The sequence below is a fragment of the Ranitomeya variabilis genome, chromosome 5 (assembly GCF_051348905.1).
Source record: "Ranitomeya variabilis isolate aRanVar5 chromosome 5, aRanVar5.hap1, whole genome shotgun sequence".
In the NCBI taxonomy this organism is placed as follows: Eukaryota; Metazoa; Chordata; class Amphibia; order Anura; family Dendrobatidae; genus Ranitomeya; species Ranitomeya variabilis.
The window spans coordinates 169,571,901-169,593,088 of NC_135236.1; the positions used below are offsets into that span (position 1 = coordinate 169,571,901).

The 21,188-nt window shown below is 42.9% G+C and overlaps 1 protein-coding gene across 6 annotated transcripts in view; it reads left to right on the forward strand.

Annotated features, from left to right (window-relative positions):
- POLG (DNA polymerase gamma, catalytic subunit) overlaps positions 1-21,188 on the forward strand; it is a 150,512-nt gene that overhangs the window by 68,935 nt on the left and 60,389 nt on the right. For all 6 annotated transcript variants that reach the window (XM_077263486.1, XM_077263488.1, XM_077263485.1 and 3 more), the window contains 7 exons: positions 250-432; positions 13,162-13,307; positions 13,423-13,549; positions 13,993-14,350; positions 14,442-14,528; positions 17,800-17,916; positions 20,606-20,766. In XM_077263486.1, coding sequence (XP_077119601.1) covers positions 250-432; positions 13,162-13,307; positions 13,423-13,549; positions 13,993-14,350; positions 14,442-14,528; positions 17,800-17,916; positions 20,606-20,766 — 1,179 coding nt within the window. The remainder of the gene's footprint in view (positions 1-249; positions 433-13,161; positions 13,308-13,422; positions 13,550-13,992; positions 14,351-14,441; positions 14,529-17,799; positions 17,917-20,605; positions 20,767-21,188) is intronic.

The following is a 21,188-nucleotide window of genomic DNA, read 5'->3' on the forward strand; positions in this document are numbered from 1 at the left end:
AAGCAGATTCTTCTTACTGAGCAATGGACATGCAGCAGCACATTCCCACTGACACCCGCAGCAATACTCCCACCGCACTGTGCTCCATGTACAGTCTGCTTTGTGTAAGCACCACGTGCAATATATTCTTACATGTCGGTCACTGTGCAGAAGTATTAATCATATTTCATACATTATGTGTTGACATTTTTCTATAAAATGTTCTGATATAATATTTTTTTAAATCCAAGCTGTTCTCCCATTTTGTAGATGTCCTCACCCTGTGACTCTCGCTGGGATGCTAGAAATGGGTGTTTCCTACCTACCAGTGAACCAGAACTGGGAGAAGTATCTAGATGAAGCTCAGATCACTTATGAGGAGCTGCAGAAAGAGATGAAGAAATCCCTCATGAACCTGGCGAATGACGCCTGTCAGCTGCTGTTTGAGGACAGGTGCGTGATCAAAAGAAGACAGAAAAGTTTGCAGAGGACCTGTCATCGGATTTCTGCTGCCCGAACCACGGCGGATTTGCATACTTTAAAACGTATGGTTCGGGAAGCATGCATCAGATGACCGGTTCCCTTTTAAATTCAATCCATGTTTTTAACCCAATTTAACACCTTCCTTCCTGGTGAATTTTCATTTTTGCGCTTTTATTTTCTCCTATCATTCATTCAGATTGATAGGACACCAATCCCAAAAGCGGGCTTTATTCCTTTTCTACAGGTAAACAGCAGTCTATGGACAGAGTTGCTCTCCTTTTAAATATCCTCTTTAAATGGTAGGAGGACTTGACCTCTAGCGCAGCCTATTAAAAATATCAATTTTAAATGTCAATATTGACCCTTTAACCCTTTCACCTACGAGCCTGTTTTCACTTTCATGACCAGGCCAAATTTTACAATTCTGAGCAGTGTCACTTTATGTGATCATAAGTTTGGAACACTTCAACGTGTTCCACTGATTCTGAGATTGTTTTTTGTTTTCTTGACATACTGTACTTCATAATATATTAACCTCTTCCCGACATGGGCCGTACATGTACTGCACTGTGGGAGCTGAGTTCCTGCAAAGAACAGTACATCTATGGTGGCACGATCGCGCGGCCTCACGCTGAGCTCTGCGGCAATCGTGTGCTGGTATCAGCTCTGTGCTAGCACCAATCGCAGGCATTTAACCCCCCTGATGCCGCTGTCAGTAGTGACAGCGGCATAGAGGAGCATCGTGCAGGGAATGAGTTACCTGCGCTCTTCCATCAGGACAACGCAATGCGACCGCGTTTTTCTGATAGTCTCCATGGAGACCCCCCGGCCCCAAGATGGCTGCGGGGTCCTTCCGGGTCCTGTAGGGAAGGTGGCTTCCCAGTGCCTGCGGAGAGCAGGACCTGAGACACCTCCTTCCCTGTCTGTCAGATGCTGCGCCAATGTTCTGCAGTGCAGATGCATAGCAGAACATCAGATCAGCAATCTGATGATATGCAGTGACGTCCCAGGATGGGACAATGTAAAAAAAAAAAAAAAAAAAAAAAAATATATATATATATATATATATATATATATATATATATATATATATATATATATATATATATATTAAGAAGTGTTAAAATATTTTGTACTAAATCCCCCCCCGATTCCCCCCTCCGTACAGTCTCGGCAGCCTCTAAGCATTTTATCACCCAACATGCTTGCAGCACCAACCATTTTCGTGTATGTGGCATAGAACATGTGAACAAACCCCTACGAGGTGGGAAAGCTAGGCGGTGTCTTCTCACGCGTGAAGCCTTTTGGATCTATTACTTGAATACCCGGTTTCCAGCCGGTCTTAACAAGCGCAATGAACTAATGTATCATTATTAACACCAGAGTCATGAGCGAACTTTTTGGTAGTAATGTTTTTGTAATAATGTTTGTATCTATTGTTCATAATCTGTAAGTGTGTACATATGTTTTGTATTTAATTTTTATGGTTGCGATCATTTAGCATTATGCTAACAGGACCTTCACACACATCATGTGATCTGTTGGCAATTGCTTATTGGTTGGTGGTGGCTATATAATGCTTATATGTCTGTGTGTATATAGCTCTGATAAAGATCTGTAAAGATCGAAACGCGTTGCTCGTTTCCCGGTGTGCTATGGAAAGCTATACAGCCTGTGCTTTTACAATGGATTAATAAAGGATCAAGTTTTATTTCAAGCAACTGGAATAGGAATCAAGTTGTCTTTTTCTTACCCATATACAACCACGTGGATCAGCGTGGAGTTCCGTGCACCTGCTATGGCTGCCTGGTGAGCTGGCTTTTTGTTTGTCTTCATGTTTCAGCATTTCCCACATGTCTGCTTTACATGAGCACAAATTTGGAACCAACATTTTTTTTTGTTAGGGAGTTATAAGGGTTAAAAGTTGACCAGCAATTTCTCATTTTTACAACACCATTTTGTTTTATGGACCACATCACATTTGAAGTCACTTTGAGGGGTCTATCTGATAGAAAATACCCAAGTGTGACACCATTCTAAAAACTGCACCCTTCAAGGTGCTCAAAATCACATTGAAGAAGTTTATTAACCCTTCAGGTGTTTCACAGGAATTTTTGGAATGTTTAAAAAAAAATGAACATTTAACTTTTTTTCACAAAAAATTTGTATTTTCCCAAGGGCAACCCCAAAGTTGCTGTCCAATTTGTCCTGAGTACGCTGATACCCCATATGTGGGGGTGAATCACCGTTTGGGCACATGGCAGAGCTCGGAAGGGAAGGAGCTCTGTTTTACTTTTTCAACGCAGAGTTGGCTGGAATTAAGATCGGACGCTATGTCGCGTTTGGAGAGCCTCTGATGTGTCTAAAGAGTGGAAACCCCCCAATTCTAACTGAAACACTAACCTAAACACACCCCTAACCCTAATCCCAACCATAACCCTAACCACACCCCTAACTCCAACACACCCCTAACCCTAATCCCAACCACACCCCTAACTCCAACACACCCCTAACCCTAATCCCAACCATAACCCTAACCACACCCCTAACCCCAACACACCCCTAACCCCAACACACCCCTAACCCTGGCACACCCCTAATTCCAACCGTAAGTGTAATCCAAACCCTAACTTTAGCCCTCACCCTAACTGTAGCCCTAACCCTAATGGGAAAATGGAAATAAATATTTTTTATTTTATTATTTTTCCCTAACTAAGGGGGTAATGAAGGGGGTTTGATTTACTATTTATAGCGGGGGGATTTTAGCAGATTTTTATGATTGGCAGCTGTCACACACTAAAAGACGCTTTTTATTGCGAAAAATAGTTATTGCATCTACACATTTTGAGAGCTATAATTTTTCCTTATTTTGGTCCACAGAGTCATGTGAGGTCTTGTTTTTTGCGGGACGAGTTGACGTTTTTATTGGTACCATTTTCGGGCACGTGACATTTTTTGATCGCTTTTTATTCCGAATTTTGTGAGGCAGAATGAACAAAAACCAGCAATTCTTGAATTTCTTTTGGGGGGCGTTTATACCGTTCCATGTTTGGTAAAATTGATAAAGCAGTTTTATTCTTCGGGTCAATGTGATTACAGTGATACCTCATTTATATCCTTTTTTATGTTTTGGCGCTTTTATACAATAAAAACTATTTTATAGAAAAAATAATTATTTTTGCATCGCTTTATTTTGAGGACTATAACTTTTTTATTTTTTCGCTGATGACGCTGTATGGCGGCTCGTTTTTTGCAGGAAAAGATGACGTTTTCAGCGGTACCATGTTTTTTTTTATATCCGTCTTTTCGATAGCGTGTTAGTCCACTTTTTGTTTGGCGGTAAATAAAGCGTTGTTTTTTTGCCTTGTTTTTTTTTTTTTACTGTGTTCACTGAAGGGGTTAACTAGTGGGACAGTTTTATAGGTGGGGTCGTTACGGACGCGGCGATACTAAATATGTGTACTTTTATTGTTTTTTTTTATTTAGATAAAAAAAAATATTTATTGGAACAATATTTTTTTTTTCTTTATTTAGGATTTTTTTTTTTTACACATGTAAATATATATTTTTTTACTTTGTCCCAGGGTGGGACATTATGCTGACAGTCAGTGATGCAGGCTTGCCGGCGCCTTCTCTCAGCAGAAGCCACGTCTCTGCAGGACCCGGAAGGAGCTCCGCGGCCATTTTGGATCCGGGGCCTGCATCGCGTTGTTCCGAGGGTCTCAGGGAATCACGCAGGAAGCCCCCTCCCTGCACGATGCTTCCCTATGCCTGTGGAACGCTGCGATCATGTTTGATCGCAGTGTTCCGGGGGTTAATGTGCCATTCCTGTAATAATCAGCTGACACCCGGCGGCGTTCGGCCACGCTCACGGGGGGATCGCCTATGACGTACTATTCCGTCCCTGGGAATTAAGTCCCAGGTCACCTTGACGGGATAGTACATCAAATGGCAGAAAGGGTTTAAAAAATATTATACCTCACAAAATGCATCCTCTGCGATCTCCTGCTGTAATGTCAGTATTGTCTTTTGCTTCCTTCCCTGCCCAGGAGCTGTGGTATGTTCGGTACACGGTCAGACACAGACAATTTTTTAAATGAACTTTTGTTCGTGGGAAAACCCCTTTAACCCCTTCATGACCTTGGGATTTTCCGTTTTTCCGTGTTCGTTTTTCGCTCCCCTCCTTCCCAGAGCCATAACTTTTTTATTTTTCGGTCAATATGGCCATGTGAGGGCTTATTTTTTGCAAAACAATTTGTACTTTTGAACGACATTATTGGTTTTAGCATGTCGTGTACTAGAAAACGGGAAAAAAATTCCAAGTGCGGTGAAATTGCAAAAAAAGTGCAGTCCCAGACTTGTTTTTTGTTTGGCTTTTTTGCTAGGTTCACTAAATGCTAAAACTGACCTGCCATTATGATTCTCCAGGTCATTACGAGTTCATAGACACCTAACATGACTAGGTTATTTTTTATCTAAGTGGTGAAAAAAAATTCCAAACTTTGCTAAAAAAAAAAAAAGAAGAAAATTGCGCCGTTTTCCGATACCCGTAGCAACTCCATTTTTCATGATCTGGGGTCGGTTGAGGGCTTATTTTTTGCGTGCCGAGCTGGCGTTTTTAATAATACCATTTTGGTGCAGATACGTTTTTTTGATCGCCCGTTATTACATTTTAATGCAATGTCGTGGCGACCAAAAAAACATAATTTTGGCGTTTCAAATTTTTTTCTCGCTACGCTGTTTAGCGATCAGGTTAATGCTTTTTTTTTTATTGATAGATCGGGTGATTCTGAACGCGGCGATACCAAATATGTGTAGGTTTGATTTTTTTTATTGATTTATTTTGAATGGGGCGAAAGGGGGGTGATTTAAACTTTTATATTTTTTTTATTTTTTTCAAATTTTTTTTTTTACTTTTTTTTTTACTTTTGCCATGCGTCAATAGCCTTCATAGGAGGCTAGAAGCTGGCACAACTCGATCGGCTCTGCTACATAGCAGCGATCATCAGATCGCTGCTATGCAGCAGAAATGCAGATGTGCTATGAGCGCCGTCCACAGGGTGGCGCTCACAGCTACCGGGGATCAGTAACCATAGAGGTCTCAAGGACCTCTATGGTTACTATACAGAAGCATCGCTGACCCCCGATCATGTGATGGGGGTCAGCGATGCGCTCATTTCCGGTCGCCCGGCCGGAAGCGCCGGTTAAATGCCGCTGTCAGCATTTGACAGTGGCATTTAACTAGTTAACAGCAGCGGGTGAATCGCGATTTCACCCGCCGCTATTGCGGGCACATGTCAGCTGTTCAAAACAGCTGACATGTCCCGGCTTTGATGCAGGCTCACCGCCGGAACCCTGCATCAAATAGGGGGATCTGACCTCGGACGTACTATCCCGTCCGAGGTCAGAAAGGGGTTAAAAAGCAAATATCAACGCCAACATGGCTCCTCCTAAAAAACAAGCCAATGACAATGAAAGGAAAGCAGCAAAGGCACAACGTCGAAGACAACAAAGGGCAAATGAGACTCTTGAAGAGCAACAGCATGCATATAAGCGTAGGCGTCAAGCACATGAGTCCCCTGATGCAAAAGTCATTAGATTATCACAGGATTCCATTAGGCAACCACAGCGCCGCATGCCTGCCCCCATTGTGGCATTACCGCCCTCCCGATGGGATAGCATTGGGCCTCCATCTAGTAAATAGAATAAGCAATAAAAGTACATATATTTGGTATCGCTGCGTCCGTAACGACCTGCTCTATAAAACTGTCCCACTAGTTAACCCCTTCAGTTAACACCGTAAAAAAAGGCAAAAAAACAATGCGCAATGAAACGCAATAAAAAAGACGAATGTAAAAAAAATTGTACCGCTGAAAATGTCTTGTCCCACAAAAAACAGAGCTGCATGACGGCTTATCAACAGAAAAATAAAAAAGTTATATCTCTCAGAATAAAGCGATGCAAAAATAATTTATTTTTTCTATAAAAATAGTTTTTATTAAGTAAAGGCACCAAAGCAAAAAATGATATAATTTGGGTATCGCTGTAATCGTACTGACCTGAAGAATAAATCTACCTTACCAATTTTACCAGAAGCGGAACAGTTTAAAAAAACAAAAAGCAATTCCTGAATTGCTGTTTTTGTTTATTCTGTCTCCCAAAAATCGGAATGGAAAGCAATCAAAAAATGTCATGTGCCCTAAAATTGTACCAATAGAAATGTCCGCTTGTCCCCCAAAAAACAAGCCATTGCATAACTCTGTCTGCGGAAATATGGAAAAATTATAGGTCTCAAAATGTGATGCAAAAACTAGTTTTCGCAATAAAAAGCGTCTTTTTTTTTTTTTTTTAGTGTGTGACAGCAGCCAAATATAAAAGCATGATCTAAATCTGGTATTGCTGTATTCGCACCATCCCGAAGAGAAAAGTTGCCTAATCACTTATACCGCACGAGGAACGGCGTCCAAAAAAAATAAAAACAATTCTTCACATGCTGTTTATTATTTTTCATTCTGCCTCCCAAGGTTCTAAAACACGTATTGAACACAGCAATAGATGTATTTCACTAGTTATACAGAAAGGTGATAATAGTAAGTCTAGCATACAGTGAGTGATATACTATATCTGCTGTATAGGGGAGAATGGCAGACCATTCAGGAATTGGTGTCAAACCAAAAAGAAGTGCCGAACAAACAAGGGTCAAAAAATAATAGAACAATGAAAATTGAGACTAAAATACCTTTATTCGTGAGGGTAAAATGTAGCACTACAAGCAAAAAAGAGATGCCCGCAGGGGTAGAAAAATAATACATGATTACACCAAATGCTAAAATACAATAATATTAATATTATAAGTCGATACACCCCAAAGATCTCAGTAAGGCTCGGCACACATGTAGCCTGCTCTCTATGCTGAGCGCTTACACCAGGGTTTCAGTGTAAATCTCTGAAATACGTGATTCAGATGGAAACTCTGGCGGAAGATTCCCTATAATAAAGCAGATGGATGCACTGTGGACACCATAGGACCTGTGATCCGGCGGTGTACGTCTTTTTAGGATCGCATAAAAGTGCCGTTGGCAGGCACAGTTTTGTGCACTTCTGAAAAGAGGGACACCGCTGTACAGAGGCCAGACTGAGTCCAGAGGAACTCTGCTGCCCTATTATAGTGAATGGATCCATTCGGGAGTTTCATCTGTCACGTCACTCTGACATTTAAACCCCGATGTAAGTGCTCAGCGTAGAGCGCTGGACAATTGTGATAAATATTATGTAAAATGTTCCCAATAAAAGCTTCAACTCAATCCACAGAAAGCAAGCCCCCACTCAAGTCTGTCATCTGTTTATGGAAATATAGGGGGCTTCCACGTTACTAGTAGCACAAAGACTCTGGAAAGCTAAATGGCTTCTCGCCCCCCAAAAGAAATTCAGCAAATTCTCTGCTCCAAAAAAACAAATGCCCCCCTCCCTTCTGAGCCCCAGTATGCCTAAACCACATTTATCGCCCATATATTTGGCATTTCTGTAGTGATGAGAGCCTGCCTAATTTACAGGTGCGTGTCTCCAGAAGCATGAGCTGGGCATAATGTACTGGTGACTGTAGCGTACTGGTCACTACAACGGCAGTTTGCAATTTCCACTCGGCAACATCCACTATTGCTTGTTTCTGGAAAACCCCCATGGAGTCAAAATCGGCAATTCATCTGTAGATACATTTCCAAAGGGGTATAATTTCCAAAATGGGGTCACTTGAGTTGGGATTCTGCTTTTCTAGCACTTGGGGCTCTGTATACGGAATCCACAAACTATTCTAGGAAAATCTGTGCTCCAGGAGGCAAATAGATCTCTGTCCCTCCCAAGTCTCTCATATCTCCGGCCCTCCCGAGTCTCTCCATATAGTTAAGCAGTACTGTACAGCCACATATGGGGTATTTCTACATTCAGCAGGAATTGTGGGACAAATTTTGGTGCCATTTTTACCGTTTTCCCAGTATGAAAATGTAAAATTTGGGGCTAACACAATTTTTGTGGTAAAAATGTAAATTATTTTTTCTTCTCTGCCCAATGGTATAAAATTCTGTGAGACCTGTTCTGTCAATAAAATCACTGCACCCCTAGATGAATTCATTGAGAAGTTTTAGTTTATGAAAATGGTGTCACTTATGGGGGGCTGTTTTGCTGTTCTAACTTCTGGCACCTCAGGGGCTCTGCCAATGTGACATGGCACCCTCAAACCAGTGTAGCAAAATCTGCACTATAATGTGGCGCTAATTCCCTTCTGAGCTTTACTCTGTGCCTAAAAAGTAGTTTTCGACCACATATTGGGTATCTGTGAACTCAGGGGAAATTGAAAAGCAATTTTCTCCTGTTACCCTTGTGAAAATACAAAATTTGGAGCTAAAAATATTTTTGCTGGAAAAATGTGAATCCGACTTCCAAAAAGTTCCTTACCAATCTCCCCTTCCGGGGGTCACTACTCTTTGGGTCTAAACTGGATCAGCTCATCTCGGATGCTATCGGTGGTATGAGTACCTCTCTTTCCCAGCGTAAGCCTAAACGTCCATTCACCAGGAGACTTTCTTTTCAGTTTCGGCCCTTTTGTCAGTGTCAGTTTCCTCCTGTGGGAACTCCTCCTGGCGAGATCGGTCACTGGCTTAGCGAGAGGGGAGGAAGCCATCCTTTAAACTTGGCCCATCATGGTGCCCTAAGGGTCGCTCTGCCAAATCCTCTGGTTCCCGATCCAATAGGTTCCCTTCGGCATGACAGGTCACCCCCACCTGGGAATACTCTCAGAGTAGGTGGCCATGTTCTGCTTTACCGGGACGCAGGCTATTCGTAGTCGACGATGCCTGGGTCAGGGAGATCGTTACTACAGCTTACAAAATAGAATTTTCTTCTCTCCCATGCAGACAATTCTTTATATCCCATCCTCCAAGGGTCTAAACTTGGGTCCCTGGTTTCTTCCAAGCCATTAACGCTCTTCTCTGGGCAGGGATCATCGTACCTGTTCCCTCTCTGGTACGCTTTTGGGTTTCTATTCCCACCTCTTCTTGGTCCCAAAGATACATGGCTCATTTCTCCTGATCCTAGATCTTCAGCTACTAAACCAGTGGGTATGCCTTCGCATTTCCGTATGGAATCCCTCCGCTCTGTAATTGGCTCCATGGAACCCCAGGAATTGCTCTGCTAGGTGGACATTCAGAATGCCTATCTCCACATTCAGATTTGCTTGGCACATGAGAGGTTTCTCCACTTCGTCATCCAAGGGTAACAATAACAGTTCACCGTTCTCTTCACGCTGGCCTCTGCTCCCAGAGTGTTCACTATGGTTATGGCGGCTGTCATGGCCAGTCTTCGTTTCAAAGGGATTGTAGTCATTCCCTACCTGGACAACCTTCCGATGAGGGACTTTTCCCTTCCGAGACTGTTATGAAAGTCTTCAGGTCACCTTGGACAGTCTTGGATGGGTTGTCAACACAGCAATATCATCTCTGGTATTGGCCCAGCGCCTAGTTTTCTTAGCCATGCTGTTAGATACCACTCGCGCAAGTGTCCTCCTTCCAGGAGACAAGATTTCGGCACTGCGCCCTGGGGACTCATTCTTTGAGACACCCATCCCCACACCCTCTACGCCTATTCATGAGGATTCTAGGGAAGATGGTTGCCGCGATGGAAGCCTTTCCTTTCGCATAGTTCCATACCCACCCACTCTAGCTAGCCTTCCTGTCAGCTTGCGACAAAAGGATCTAGTCTCTGGATCAACCCGTTCTTTTGCTTCTTCGAGTAAGGCAGTTACTGGCATGTTGGAGTCTCTTCCCCCTCCATTCGGCAGCGGAGATCATTCCTTTCCCTTCATTGGCAAGCTGTCATAATGGACGCCATTGTCCTTGGATGGGGGTGGTCTTCCTTCCTCACACAGTCCAGGGTTGCTGGAATTCTCGGGAGTCCTTTCTCCCCTTCAGCCTTCTGGAAATTAGGGCTATCGACTTATCTCTTCTCTACTGGCAGGACCTTCTAGCTGATCGACCAGTCCATATTCAATCAGGCCATGCCACGGCCTTCGCATACATAAACCACTAGAGCGGCACATGCAGCGAGTCCATTATGCTAGAAATCTCATGGATTCAATCCTGGGTCAAGCGGCACACTTTCCAGATCTGTCAAAGGTGGGGCACTCCCGACGTCGATCTGATGGTTTCTCAGATGGATCACAAGGTCCCTCGTTTCATGGACACGTCTTGCGACGCACTGACAGTCGATATAGACCCCCTGGTCATTCCCTGGTCTCCGTTTCAACTTGCATGCCTTTTTCCATCTCTTCTGATACCCATACTCAAGAAGATCAAGACGGAAGGAGTTCCAGTCATCCTAGTGTCGTCAGACTGGCACAGAAGAGCCTGGTACGCAGAGTTAGTCAACCTACTCATAGATGTACCTTGGACACGTTCACACTGACCAGACTTACTCTCTAAGGGTCATCTCTTCCACCAGAATTTTCAGTTTCTCAATTTAATGGCATGTGCATTGAGGCCACAGTCCTGAGAGAGGCTTCTTGTCCCAGGTCGTACAGACCATGATCAAGGCAAGGAATCCTTTATCCTCACTCCTTTATCATCGGACCTGGAAGGCTTTCTTTCGCTGGTGTGAGGATAGCCACTCAGCACCCATGTCTTTTTCCCTTCCTTCCATCTTGGCCTTCTTACAATCAGGACTTGAGTTCGGTTTGTCCCTTAGTACTCTCAAGGTTCACGTATCCACGCTTTCAATTCTTTTGAGCAGAATTTGGCCTCTCATCCCCAGGTCAAGACCTTCCTTCAATGAGTCGCTCACCATATTGTTTCCTTGTGGACCCGTGGGACCTTAACCTAGTTTTGAACGTTCTTCAGGGACCCCCCATTCTAACCAATTCAGGAGATAGCATCCACCATCCTCTCCTGGAAGGTGGCCTTTTGGGTCCCAATCATTTCTATCAGACTGGCTGAGAATTAGCATCTCTCTCTTGCTGCTCTCCTTTCCTTGTATTACACCAGGACAAGGTGGTCTTGTTACTAGTTCCTTTCTTCCTAAGGTAGTCTATCAGTTCCACATCAACGAGATCATTGTTCTTCTTTCTTTCTGCCCATCCTCTGTCCATTCCCTGGAAAGGTTTCTCCATAAGCTGATAATAGTCCGAACCTTATGTTTCTACCTCTCAAGGACATCATCCTTCAGACTTTCGAATGCCTTGTTTGTTCTTCCTGAGGGTTGTCACAAGGGACTTCCTGCCTCCAAGTCTACCCACTGGGTCCGTTCCGCTATACTGGAGGCTTCTCGAGATAGTTCGCCTCCTCCGGGAGTGAGGGCTAACTCCACCCGTGCAGTTTGGGCCTCCTGGGCTGTTTGCTAGTTTCTACAGGGTTCATACCTACGCTTCGGCTAATGCCAGCCTAGGTAAAAAGTTGTTGCAAGTGGCGGCTGCACTTCAACCTACCTGTTTTGAGCACGATAGTCTGTTCCCTCCCTTGGGACTGCTTTAGGACGTCCCATGATTACCGGTGTCCCCCAGTGAAGCGATAAAGAAAGAAGGATTTTTTGGTACTCACCGTAAAATCTTTCTTGGAGCCTTCATTGGGGGACTCAAGTAACCATGGATGTAGGCTGCTGTTGCAAATCAACAGCAGGTGTAGAATTGGTTTTATGTACTATTTACGCTGTTCCTCTTGTGGTAAAAGTGATTGGATGACTATTCTTCAGGTCAGTGCAATTACAGTGATGCCAGTGATGTTTGGCTGCTGGTAAAAATATGTTTTTAATGCGAAAAAAGTTTTTGCATCTCCATATTTAGATAATTATAATTTTTCCATATTTCTGCCAACAGAGTCATGTGAGGGCTTGTTTTTGCTGGATGAACTGATGTTTTTATTACCATTTTCAGGCACATGACAGTTTTTTATCGCTTTCTATTCTGAGTTTTGGGAGGCAGAATGAACAAAAACCAGCAAATCAGCATATGTACGGCGGTTTGCGGGAAAGCGGCTCCCGCAGCACCGTACATATGCGGGACATGTCGGTAAGGGGTTAACGAGACTTGCTATATGACTTAGAATAAAAAGCCAAATCAGACACTCCCATTTTCAGACACTTTCTTCATGGTGTTTCCCTTTCCTCAGTGCATGGCATGAGGTCTGATTTGGCTATATTAGTGGCCTTTGCCATGAGAGTTTAAGAGGAAACTTTATCATCTGAAAATAGTGTCTGATTTTGGCTTTTTATCCGACATCATGTGGCAAGGCTTGTTATAAAGTTGATATTGACGAGACTTCTAGTCCGCTTCCTTTCTGAAGTGGGTATTTGCATATTTAAATCACTATAAGAGCATTGCATGAGCATTGCATGGCCTGAAAGTCTCCTTACGCTGGCTTGGCTTTTTCCAAAAGGAAAATAATTTCCCCTTAGTCTCCTTAAAATGATTTGGAATTGTGGAAAATCCTAAGTGCTCTATTATCAGCAAGGCAAGAAACACATTGGTGAGGAAGCCCAAGCTGATTCCTATCATTGTTTTCTTCAAATTCCTTGAAAAGCCCGATTCAGGACTTTTTTCATGTTTGGTCTCTTTAATCTTGAATTTGAAGTAAACACTATATTTTTAACTCTGTATAATGTTTCACAGTGATTGGGACAGTATGATGCTGATGGTATATGTATCTCTTCACAAACCAGATACAAAAGTGATCCTTGGCTTTGGGATTTAGAGTGGGATGTTCAAGAATTCAAGCAAAAGAAGGTAAAACCTAGCAAGAAGAAAGATGTCAAATCTGCATCAGAACATAAGTCAAGGACCCAGAATGTCACTGATCCACACGAAGGTGATTACCCTTAAATTTCTAGGCTCTATTTTAGTACATTATTTTTCCCCAATTTCTTTTGTGATTTTGTTGCGGATTGGCTATCGTTTTACCCCAATAACATCAATATATCTAGATTCTGGACCTCCCAGTGAAGAAGAAGAATCTCGGCCTTTTCCTGGTAAAGTTTACCTGGATGATATCATTGAGAAAACTCTGCCATACTTGCCCAAAAGAATCCAGCATCTTCCAGGGCATCCTGGGTAAGTTATAGATACAAAAGATACATAAATTAACTTAAAAGGAACCTGTTACTAAACTCGGGCTGACCAAATGAATCACAGCCTGGCTATGTGATCGCAACCAGATAAATTTTTCTTTGAAAAGCTGTGGTGTCTGAAAAGTCAGCCGGGGTCCATAGGGAGAGACATGACTAGTTTGGCATCTCCTCCTTCCCATATGTGGTTTGGACTGAAGGCCTCTTGAGCCATGTTATTGTCTATGTCTTACAATTCAGTTTTTTCCCATCAGCTTTCCTGACATCATATTAATTTTTCAGCAAATTCCACATTATTCTTAGTGTAACATGTTCCCCGGTGCTTTAATTTCAGTGGTGTTTGCAGATGCACACATTTACACACAAGCTGATTTTCCTTTGAAATAACCAAATGACTATGGTGAGATTAAGTTGCGTTAATCTTTGTAGATGGTATCGTAAGCTTTGCCTGAAACAGAGTGATCCTGATTGGATACCTGGTCCTAGCCTTATCAGCCTTCAGATGCGATTAACTCCTAAACTGATGCGTTTGACTTGGGATGGCTTTCCTCTACACTTCTCTGACAAGCATGGTTGGGGATACCTTGTTCCAGGACGAAAAGACAACCTTTCAGCCAGTCAAGGCGATGATGATGATTATGATGTTAATAATAATTGCCCTTACACAGCAATTGAAAAGGTCTACTTTGAATATTGCAAAAATAAAGCAAATGGTATCTCTGGGGAGCGCAACTTAAATATACAGGACGAGTTCATGCTTACTGAAGACAGCAGTATCTGGCAAAAGGTATAATACTGCATGGTTGTGGCCTGAGAAATAGGAGAATATGGTGCTCCCTGAAATGGCTGTGCTCAGGAAGCCGTCTTCTTATTTCTAGGTAGAAGAGCTCAGTCGATTGGAAAATGATATGAGCATTGAAGGATCGACCAAAGCAACTTCACAGAAGAAAAGCAAAACCAAATTGGTATGTTTTTTTTATTATTCTAATGTGGTGGGAAAGCTTACATTTTCTCCGAGGAATGTAGGACATAGAAGGGTACAATAGATGGATGCCTGGAACTACAGTTTTGCAAATAATCACTCTTGCTTGATCAATTATCAGTTTCACCCATAAAAATACGAGATCAAATCAGTATGCCAGTGTCAACTATGTACAAGGAATTATTAATAACTCAAGCCCAACCATCCTTCTGTAGTCCACAGGCAGCACTTTATAATGTTCCTCACATGTTTTGACATATTCGTGCCATATTCCAACACTATTCATGCCAAATTTATATTTGATGATCGGTTCCAAACATATTCAGAAATTTCTACTCCTATTGACTCTAATTACGTTCGGCTGTGTTCGACTAATATTGCAAAAACAATATTCGATGCCGATCGTATTTGGAAACGAATTCAAACAAATTTGCTCATCTCAACGTCATCACGCAGGACGTCACTATGCAGGAAGAGTGTGCTGTGCTCCATGTTCACACCCTGCTGAATCCCAGTGAGCTATGCACTACATTACTCCCAGTGGCTAGTCTTTTTTTCCCTGTGTGGGAAAATATAGAAAAAGGTGTTCACCACCTCCTCTACTCTGTAAATTTCCACCTGCCAGGCTGAGTCCATTTGCTCCTTCTGCTCCCGGCTTTTGCTTCTCTCGTACGCTTTTTACGAACCACACACTACTCATGGTACTAGTGCTTCCTTTTCCATATTGGGCTCTTTACCTGTCTCAGCCTATTGTGGAGATTTCCAGAAACTTCCCAATCATGTTGCCGGTTTTAGAGTGCTTTTTCTCTCTTGAAGTCATCTTTTTCCCTCCTTTCACCCCCCAGGGTGACTTTGATCAGTCAGAAGAGATGTCACAGCTATGTTGGGCACTCCAGAACCCCAACCTTCATTTGTGTCACCTTTGGATGTGTCTATTGTTCACTCTAGGGTACTCTTGTGTGAGTGTCTTTCTCCAGATGTCTTCCTATCTTATGTCCTAGGAGGCACATTCTGCCTCCTTGCTGGAATACTTGTTTACGTTGGCAAACATGATGTGCAGCTTGATCCTGCCTAGTCACAAGATCTTCCAGAGAAAAGACTATGAGACCTTTGCTTCCCCCAAGAGGTGTCTTCTAGATGCCACAAGCACTCTCATAAACTTTTCAACAACTACAGTAAATTTTCTAAGATCTTCTCAAGAGTTTGGACGGATCCTGACAAATAATTCCAAACGCCAAAGAGTCTTGATACGTCATATCCTTTCCCAGATGATCTTATGGCTAAATAGGCTACTTCCCTCACTGTAGACCCTTTACTTTTCCATCTTTCAGTAGTCCATTGTGCTCCTTCTGGTTGATTTAGCCGCTGTTAAGGATCCTCCTGACAAACAAGTTAAGACTCTGGCTAGATTCGCATCCAGGTCTTCTCTCCAATACCTTTGCTACCACCCAGTGTTTCAAAACAGTCAGGGGTATTTTTTAGTGTGGATCTTTTGATTGTTCTGGGCACTGGATAGAGCCAGAGACTTGAGCTTGTTGACCTATGCTGGAAAAATGCTTCTATTAAAGGTACCTTCACACTAAACGATATCGCTAGCGATCCGTGACGTTGCAGCGTCCTGGCTAGCGATATCGTTTAGTTTGACACGCAGCAGCGATCAGGATCCTGCTGTGATATCGCTGGTCGTTGAATAAAGTCCAGAACTTTATTTGGTCGTCAGACCGGCGTTTATCGTCAGGTTTGACACCAAAAGCAACGATACCAGCGATGTTTTACGCTGGTAACCAGGGTAAATATCGGGTTCCTAAGCGCAGGGCCACGCTTAGTAACCCGATGTTTACCCTGGTTACCAGCGTAAAAGTAAAAAAAACAAACAGTACATACTCACCTGCGCGTCCCCCGCCGTCCGCTTCCTGCTCTGACTGAGCGCCGGCCCTAAAGTGAAAGTAAAAGCACAGCGGTGACGTCACCGCTCTGCTGTTAGGGCCGGCGCTCACACAGTACAGGAAGCGGACGCCGGGGGACGCGCAGGTGAGTATGTACTGCTTGTTTTTTTTACTTTTACGATGGTAACCAGGGTAAACATCGGGTTACTAAGCGCGGCCCTGCGCATAGCAACCCGATGTTTACCCTGGTTACCCGGGGACCTCGGCATCATTGGTCGCTGGAGAGCGGTTTGTGTGACAGCTCTCCAGCGACCAAACAGCGACGCTGCAGCGATCGGCATCGTTGTCGCCATCGCTGCAGCGTCGCTTAATGTGTAGGTACTTTTAGCCTCATTGGAGTCAGACAGATGCACTTCTGATGCCGGAGGAAAGATGGCTATTAGTCAGATCCTTTGGCTGAGGACTTGGAGCTGCAACTCTGCTTCCAAAAAGGCCCTGGCTGATTTCCTTTTAGTGATACATTTCTTTTTGGCAATAGACTGGAAAATTACCTAGTCCAGGGCTAAAGCATCAAGGGAGTACCCTTGCAGAGGCTTGAAGAGGCCTTTTACCTCTCTGGGGAAGAAAAAAACACTATAAGCCTGCACTACTCACAAACGCTCTTTTTCCTGAAGGGGAGCCAAACACACCATTAGGTATGAGCGTTACAGGGTGCTCATTTTTCCATCACCGGGTGATAACTTTGGCTCTATGATCCTACAGGCAGCTGTATGTCACTCTTCAGCCTAACTTCTGGTCTTCCTTCAATTTTTTTTATTTCTCACTCAATGAACTTGCCTTGGGATGTCCTATAATTAAAGAGTTGCCAAATGATATGTATAATAAAAGAATATTTTTGTTTTTATCTTGTTGTTTTCATTGGGGAACACTGCAGTCTTCCTTTTTCAGTTGAGCCTCCATATGAGTTGTTTTTATCAGTGTTCTTGACTTTCTAGTTATCTGACATCTGATTACTTGAGCTTGTTCCTTATAATGCTGGGGTACAAACTGCTTAGCTCTGTGCCACTAGGTGGGTATATTTCGTCCAGGAGGAGACAACTTGCCATCTTTAGGCCATATCTGCACACTTTGCCCACGGTTCTTTTGAAGACTACAAGAAAAGGGTTTTGCAGAACAATAATCCTTTATTTATCCAGAATAAAAGTGTATATATGTATATTACACACACTGCTTTTTTATTGCTACTATATTTTTTGAATGGCACAAAGTAATTTGTCTTGATACTTTCTACAGGAGACCTAATTAGTCTTTTGTGACCTTATTTGTATGTGTAATCACATCCAACCCACAACCTATTTATTATGACAGGAGCCTCCTGCCGAGTTGCTTGCTGAGTTTGAAAGCTCTGCACCCCTTCACCATGGAAATGGCCCGTGCAGTGACGTCAACATTTCAGGCTGCTGGTTCTATCGTTTGCCACACAAAGTAAGTCTTGAAAATGCTCTTAACACACTTTGCTCTTAAGGGGACTCTGTCACCCCCTCCAGCCGTTAGAAACTAAAAGAGCCACCTTGTGCAGCAGTAATGCTGCATTCTGACAAGGTGGCTCTTTTAGTTATTGGTGCAGTCAAAGCAGAAATAAAGCGTTTTATAATTTCGCAAAAATACCTGTCTTTAGTCCTGGAGGCAGGTCTTAACCCCCCTGCTGCACACGCCACACTGCCGTCACTCAAGGCTTCTTCGGCGCCAAGCGCCGCCCCCTCCGCGCTGTTTTCAAATCAAATCCGGCGCCTGCACTGTTTTGTTCTGCCTGGGGCAGGTGCAGTGAGCGCTGCCTGTCTGACCTCAGATGCAGTCTCGATCAGCTGAAGATACACACGCTGTAAGGCGGGGGACCTGGGTGAGTGGCTGACACACGCAGTGCGCATGCCCAGGAATCCCAGCCCCGCACTGTGCATAATGCAGAACACACTGCGGGGCTGGGATTCACAAGCTGGTTGGCCGCACAGGCGCAGTCTGCGAGACTGCATCTGAGGTTAGACGGGCAGCGCTCACTGCGCGGGCGCCGGATTTGATTTGAAACCAGCGCGGAGGGGGCGGCGCCCGGCGCCGAAGAAGCCTTGAGTGACGGCAGTGTGGCGTGTGCAGCAGGGGGGTTAAGACCTGCCTCCAGGACTAAAGACAGGTATTTTTGCAAAATTATAAAACGCTTTATTTCTGCTTTGACTGCACCAATAACTAAAAGAGCCACCTTGTCAGAATGCAGCATTACTGCTGCACAAGGTGGCTCTTTTAGTTTCTAACCCCTGGAGGGGGTGACAGAGTCCCTTTAATAGTTAGAATGGAAATTGCAGACTCAGACACAGTGAACATTTTCATTTCCTGATTCATTGAAGAATAACTATTGTATGTAATTTATCTATACTTTACATGAGGGAATATTTGCAGTGCAATTCTTCACAGGCTCTGAACATGGAGTCTCGGACCCGTGCCACATCTTTTAGGTCTATTGAGACATACAGCAGGTGGAATAAGTATCGAACACGTCACCAATTTTCTAAGTAAAAATATTTCTGAATGTGCTCCTGACATGAAATTCTCACAAGATGTCGGTAACAACTCATCCAATCCACACAGGCATAGAAATCAAACCATAGATGTCAATAAATTGTATAATAATGAGAACTGACACAAGGAAAAAGTATTGAACACGCTTACTGAAATGTAATTAATACTTCGTGCAAAACCCTTTGGTGGTGACAGCGTCAAGATGCCTCCTGTGTGGAGAAACTAGTCTCATTCATTGCTCAGGTGTGATTTTGGCCCATTCTTCCACACAAAGACTCTTCAAATCCTGAAGGTTCCATGGGCTCCTATGAACTCTGAACTTTAGTTCCGTTACTAAGTTTTCCATTGGATTTAGGTCAGATGATTGGCTCGGCCATTCTAGCAGCTTAATTTTCTTTCTCTGAATTGAGAGTTTCTTTGGCTGTATGAAATATTCATATTCATGATTCTGGTAGATGGCGGCAGATGTTTAGCAAGATCTGTAGCTGCTAATCAAAATTCTCAAGACTGAACAGGAAAGATATATATCTTGGTACCGTGTTAGCCAGTGGATAGAAAAATATTTAGAATTGAGAGTCCTCAGTGGTTGATACCTTTTAATGGCTAACTGAAAAGATGGTAAAAAATTGCAAGCTTTCGAGACTACTCTGGTCCCTTCAACAGGCATAGACTAATACAACTTCTGAAGAATCACATATTTATGCACAACACAACACAGAAAAATGCCATAGATATGACAGGTGACGTGAAGCAGAACCACCATTATGTGAGTGATAAACAGTTATGTCCATAAATATTCCTGAGTTGATGTAAAAAGACATAAATCCATGCAACACATTCATTCCTGCACTGAGAGTGTCAAAGGTCATCATCAGCTTATATTCCCAGATCCTTCTGTCTTGCTCAGATTTGAAGTTACCTTTTAATACAAGTAATTGCATGTCCATAATGCTATGATCGGGGAGAGAAAAATGTATTGCCATAGGTAGATCCATTCTTTTTTTCTCTTATTGTATGGCGATGAGAGTTCATCCTTGTTCTCAGTTTCTGCCCTGTCTCCCCTACATACAGACCCCAAGTTGGACATTTAGCACAAATAAATAAGTACACCACATTACCACATTAGAAGTGATGCAGCTTAAGGTACCTGGGATCCTGTAGTCCTGATGTGTATTGGGGATCTTTATCTTGTCCGTGGTCATTATAAATGGACAGATTTTACATTTTTTCTGGTTGCAAGGAAAGGTTCCTGCATCTGTTGGAGAGGACAGCAAGCTTCTGACAATGATTTTTTGTCACGATGACAGCGGCCACCTTGGCCCACCTAAACAGGTCGCCGTGATATGTCAGTGGGTTTATGCACTTTGATCAAAATGTTAACCATTTTGAAAAGTTTGCCTAGTCACAGTAGATCATTGTATAATATTTGTATGTGTGGTTGATCCCCTTTTTCATGAGAAGTTTCGAGGAAAACTGCAAATAAATTGTCGTCGTTGTTTCTTATAAAATAACTCTATTTGAATAGCCTTCTTGACAAGTATTTTGTTTCTTTGCGGTGAATAATACAAGAATAACTTTTCTGTAATACCATTGTTTTACCATTTAGGACGGAAATGCTAATAATGTGGGCAGCCCATTTGCAAAGGATTTTCTTCCAAAGATGGAAGATGGAACATTACAGGCCAGTACTGGGGGCAACAGTGCCACAAGGGCATTAGAAATTAACAAGATGATCTCATTCTGGAGGAACGCACACAAGCGCATAAGGTATTTTATTATGTTTTATAACGTTATTTGCTATTCCTCTCAATTCAAACACTTTAATGACATGAGATGTACATTTTCAATCCAAATCATGTGTGGGGTGTATGGAATGGGGTCAGGAGCTGAGCTTGTACCAAACAGATGCTGCATGTGTCACGATCGCAAACATCCGCATTTAAATTGGCCTGCTGACCGGTGCACTTGAGCATCGTCTCCCATTTTTTTATAAACCACCAAAAATATGCAAATAAGCCTTATAAGATTCTTATCACCATAATCATACTATCCTGGAGCGTCACATACTGGTCTTTTTACTGAACTAAGAATACCATAAAAATTACATTTTCTTATTTCCATCATTTCACCCCACTTGGATGTTTTTTACTATAATATATGATGTACAATAACCAATTCTATTGTGGTAC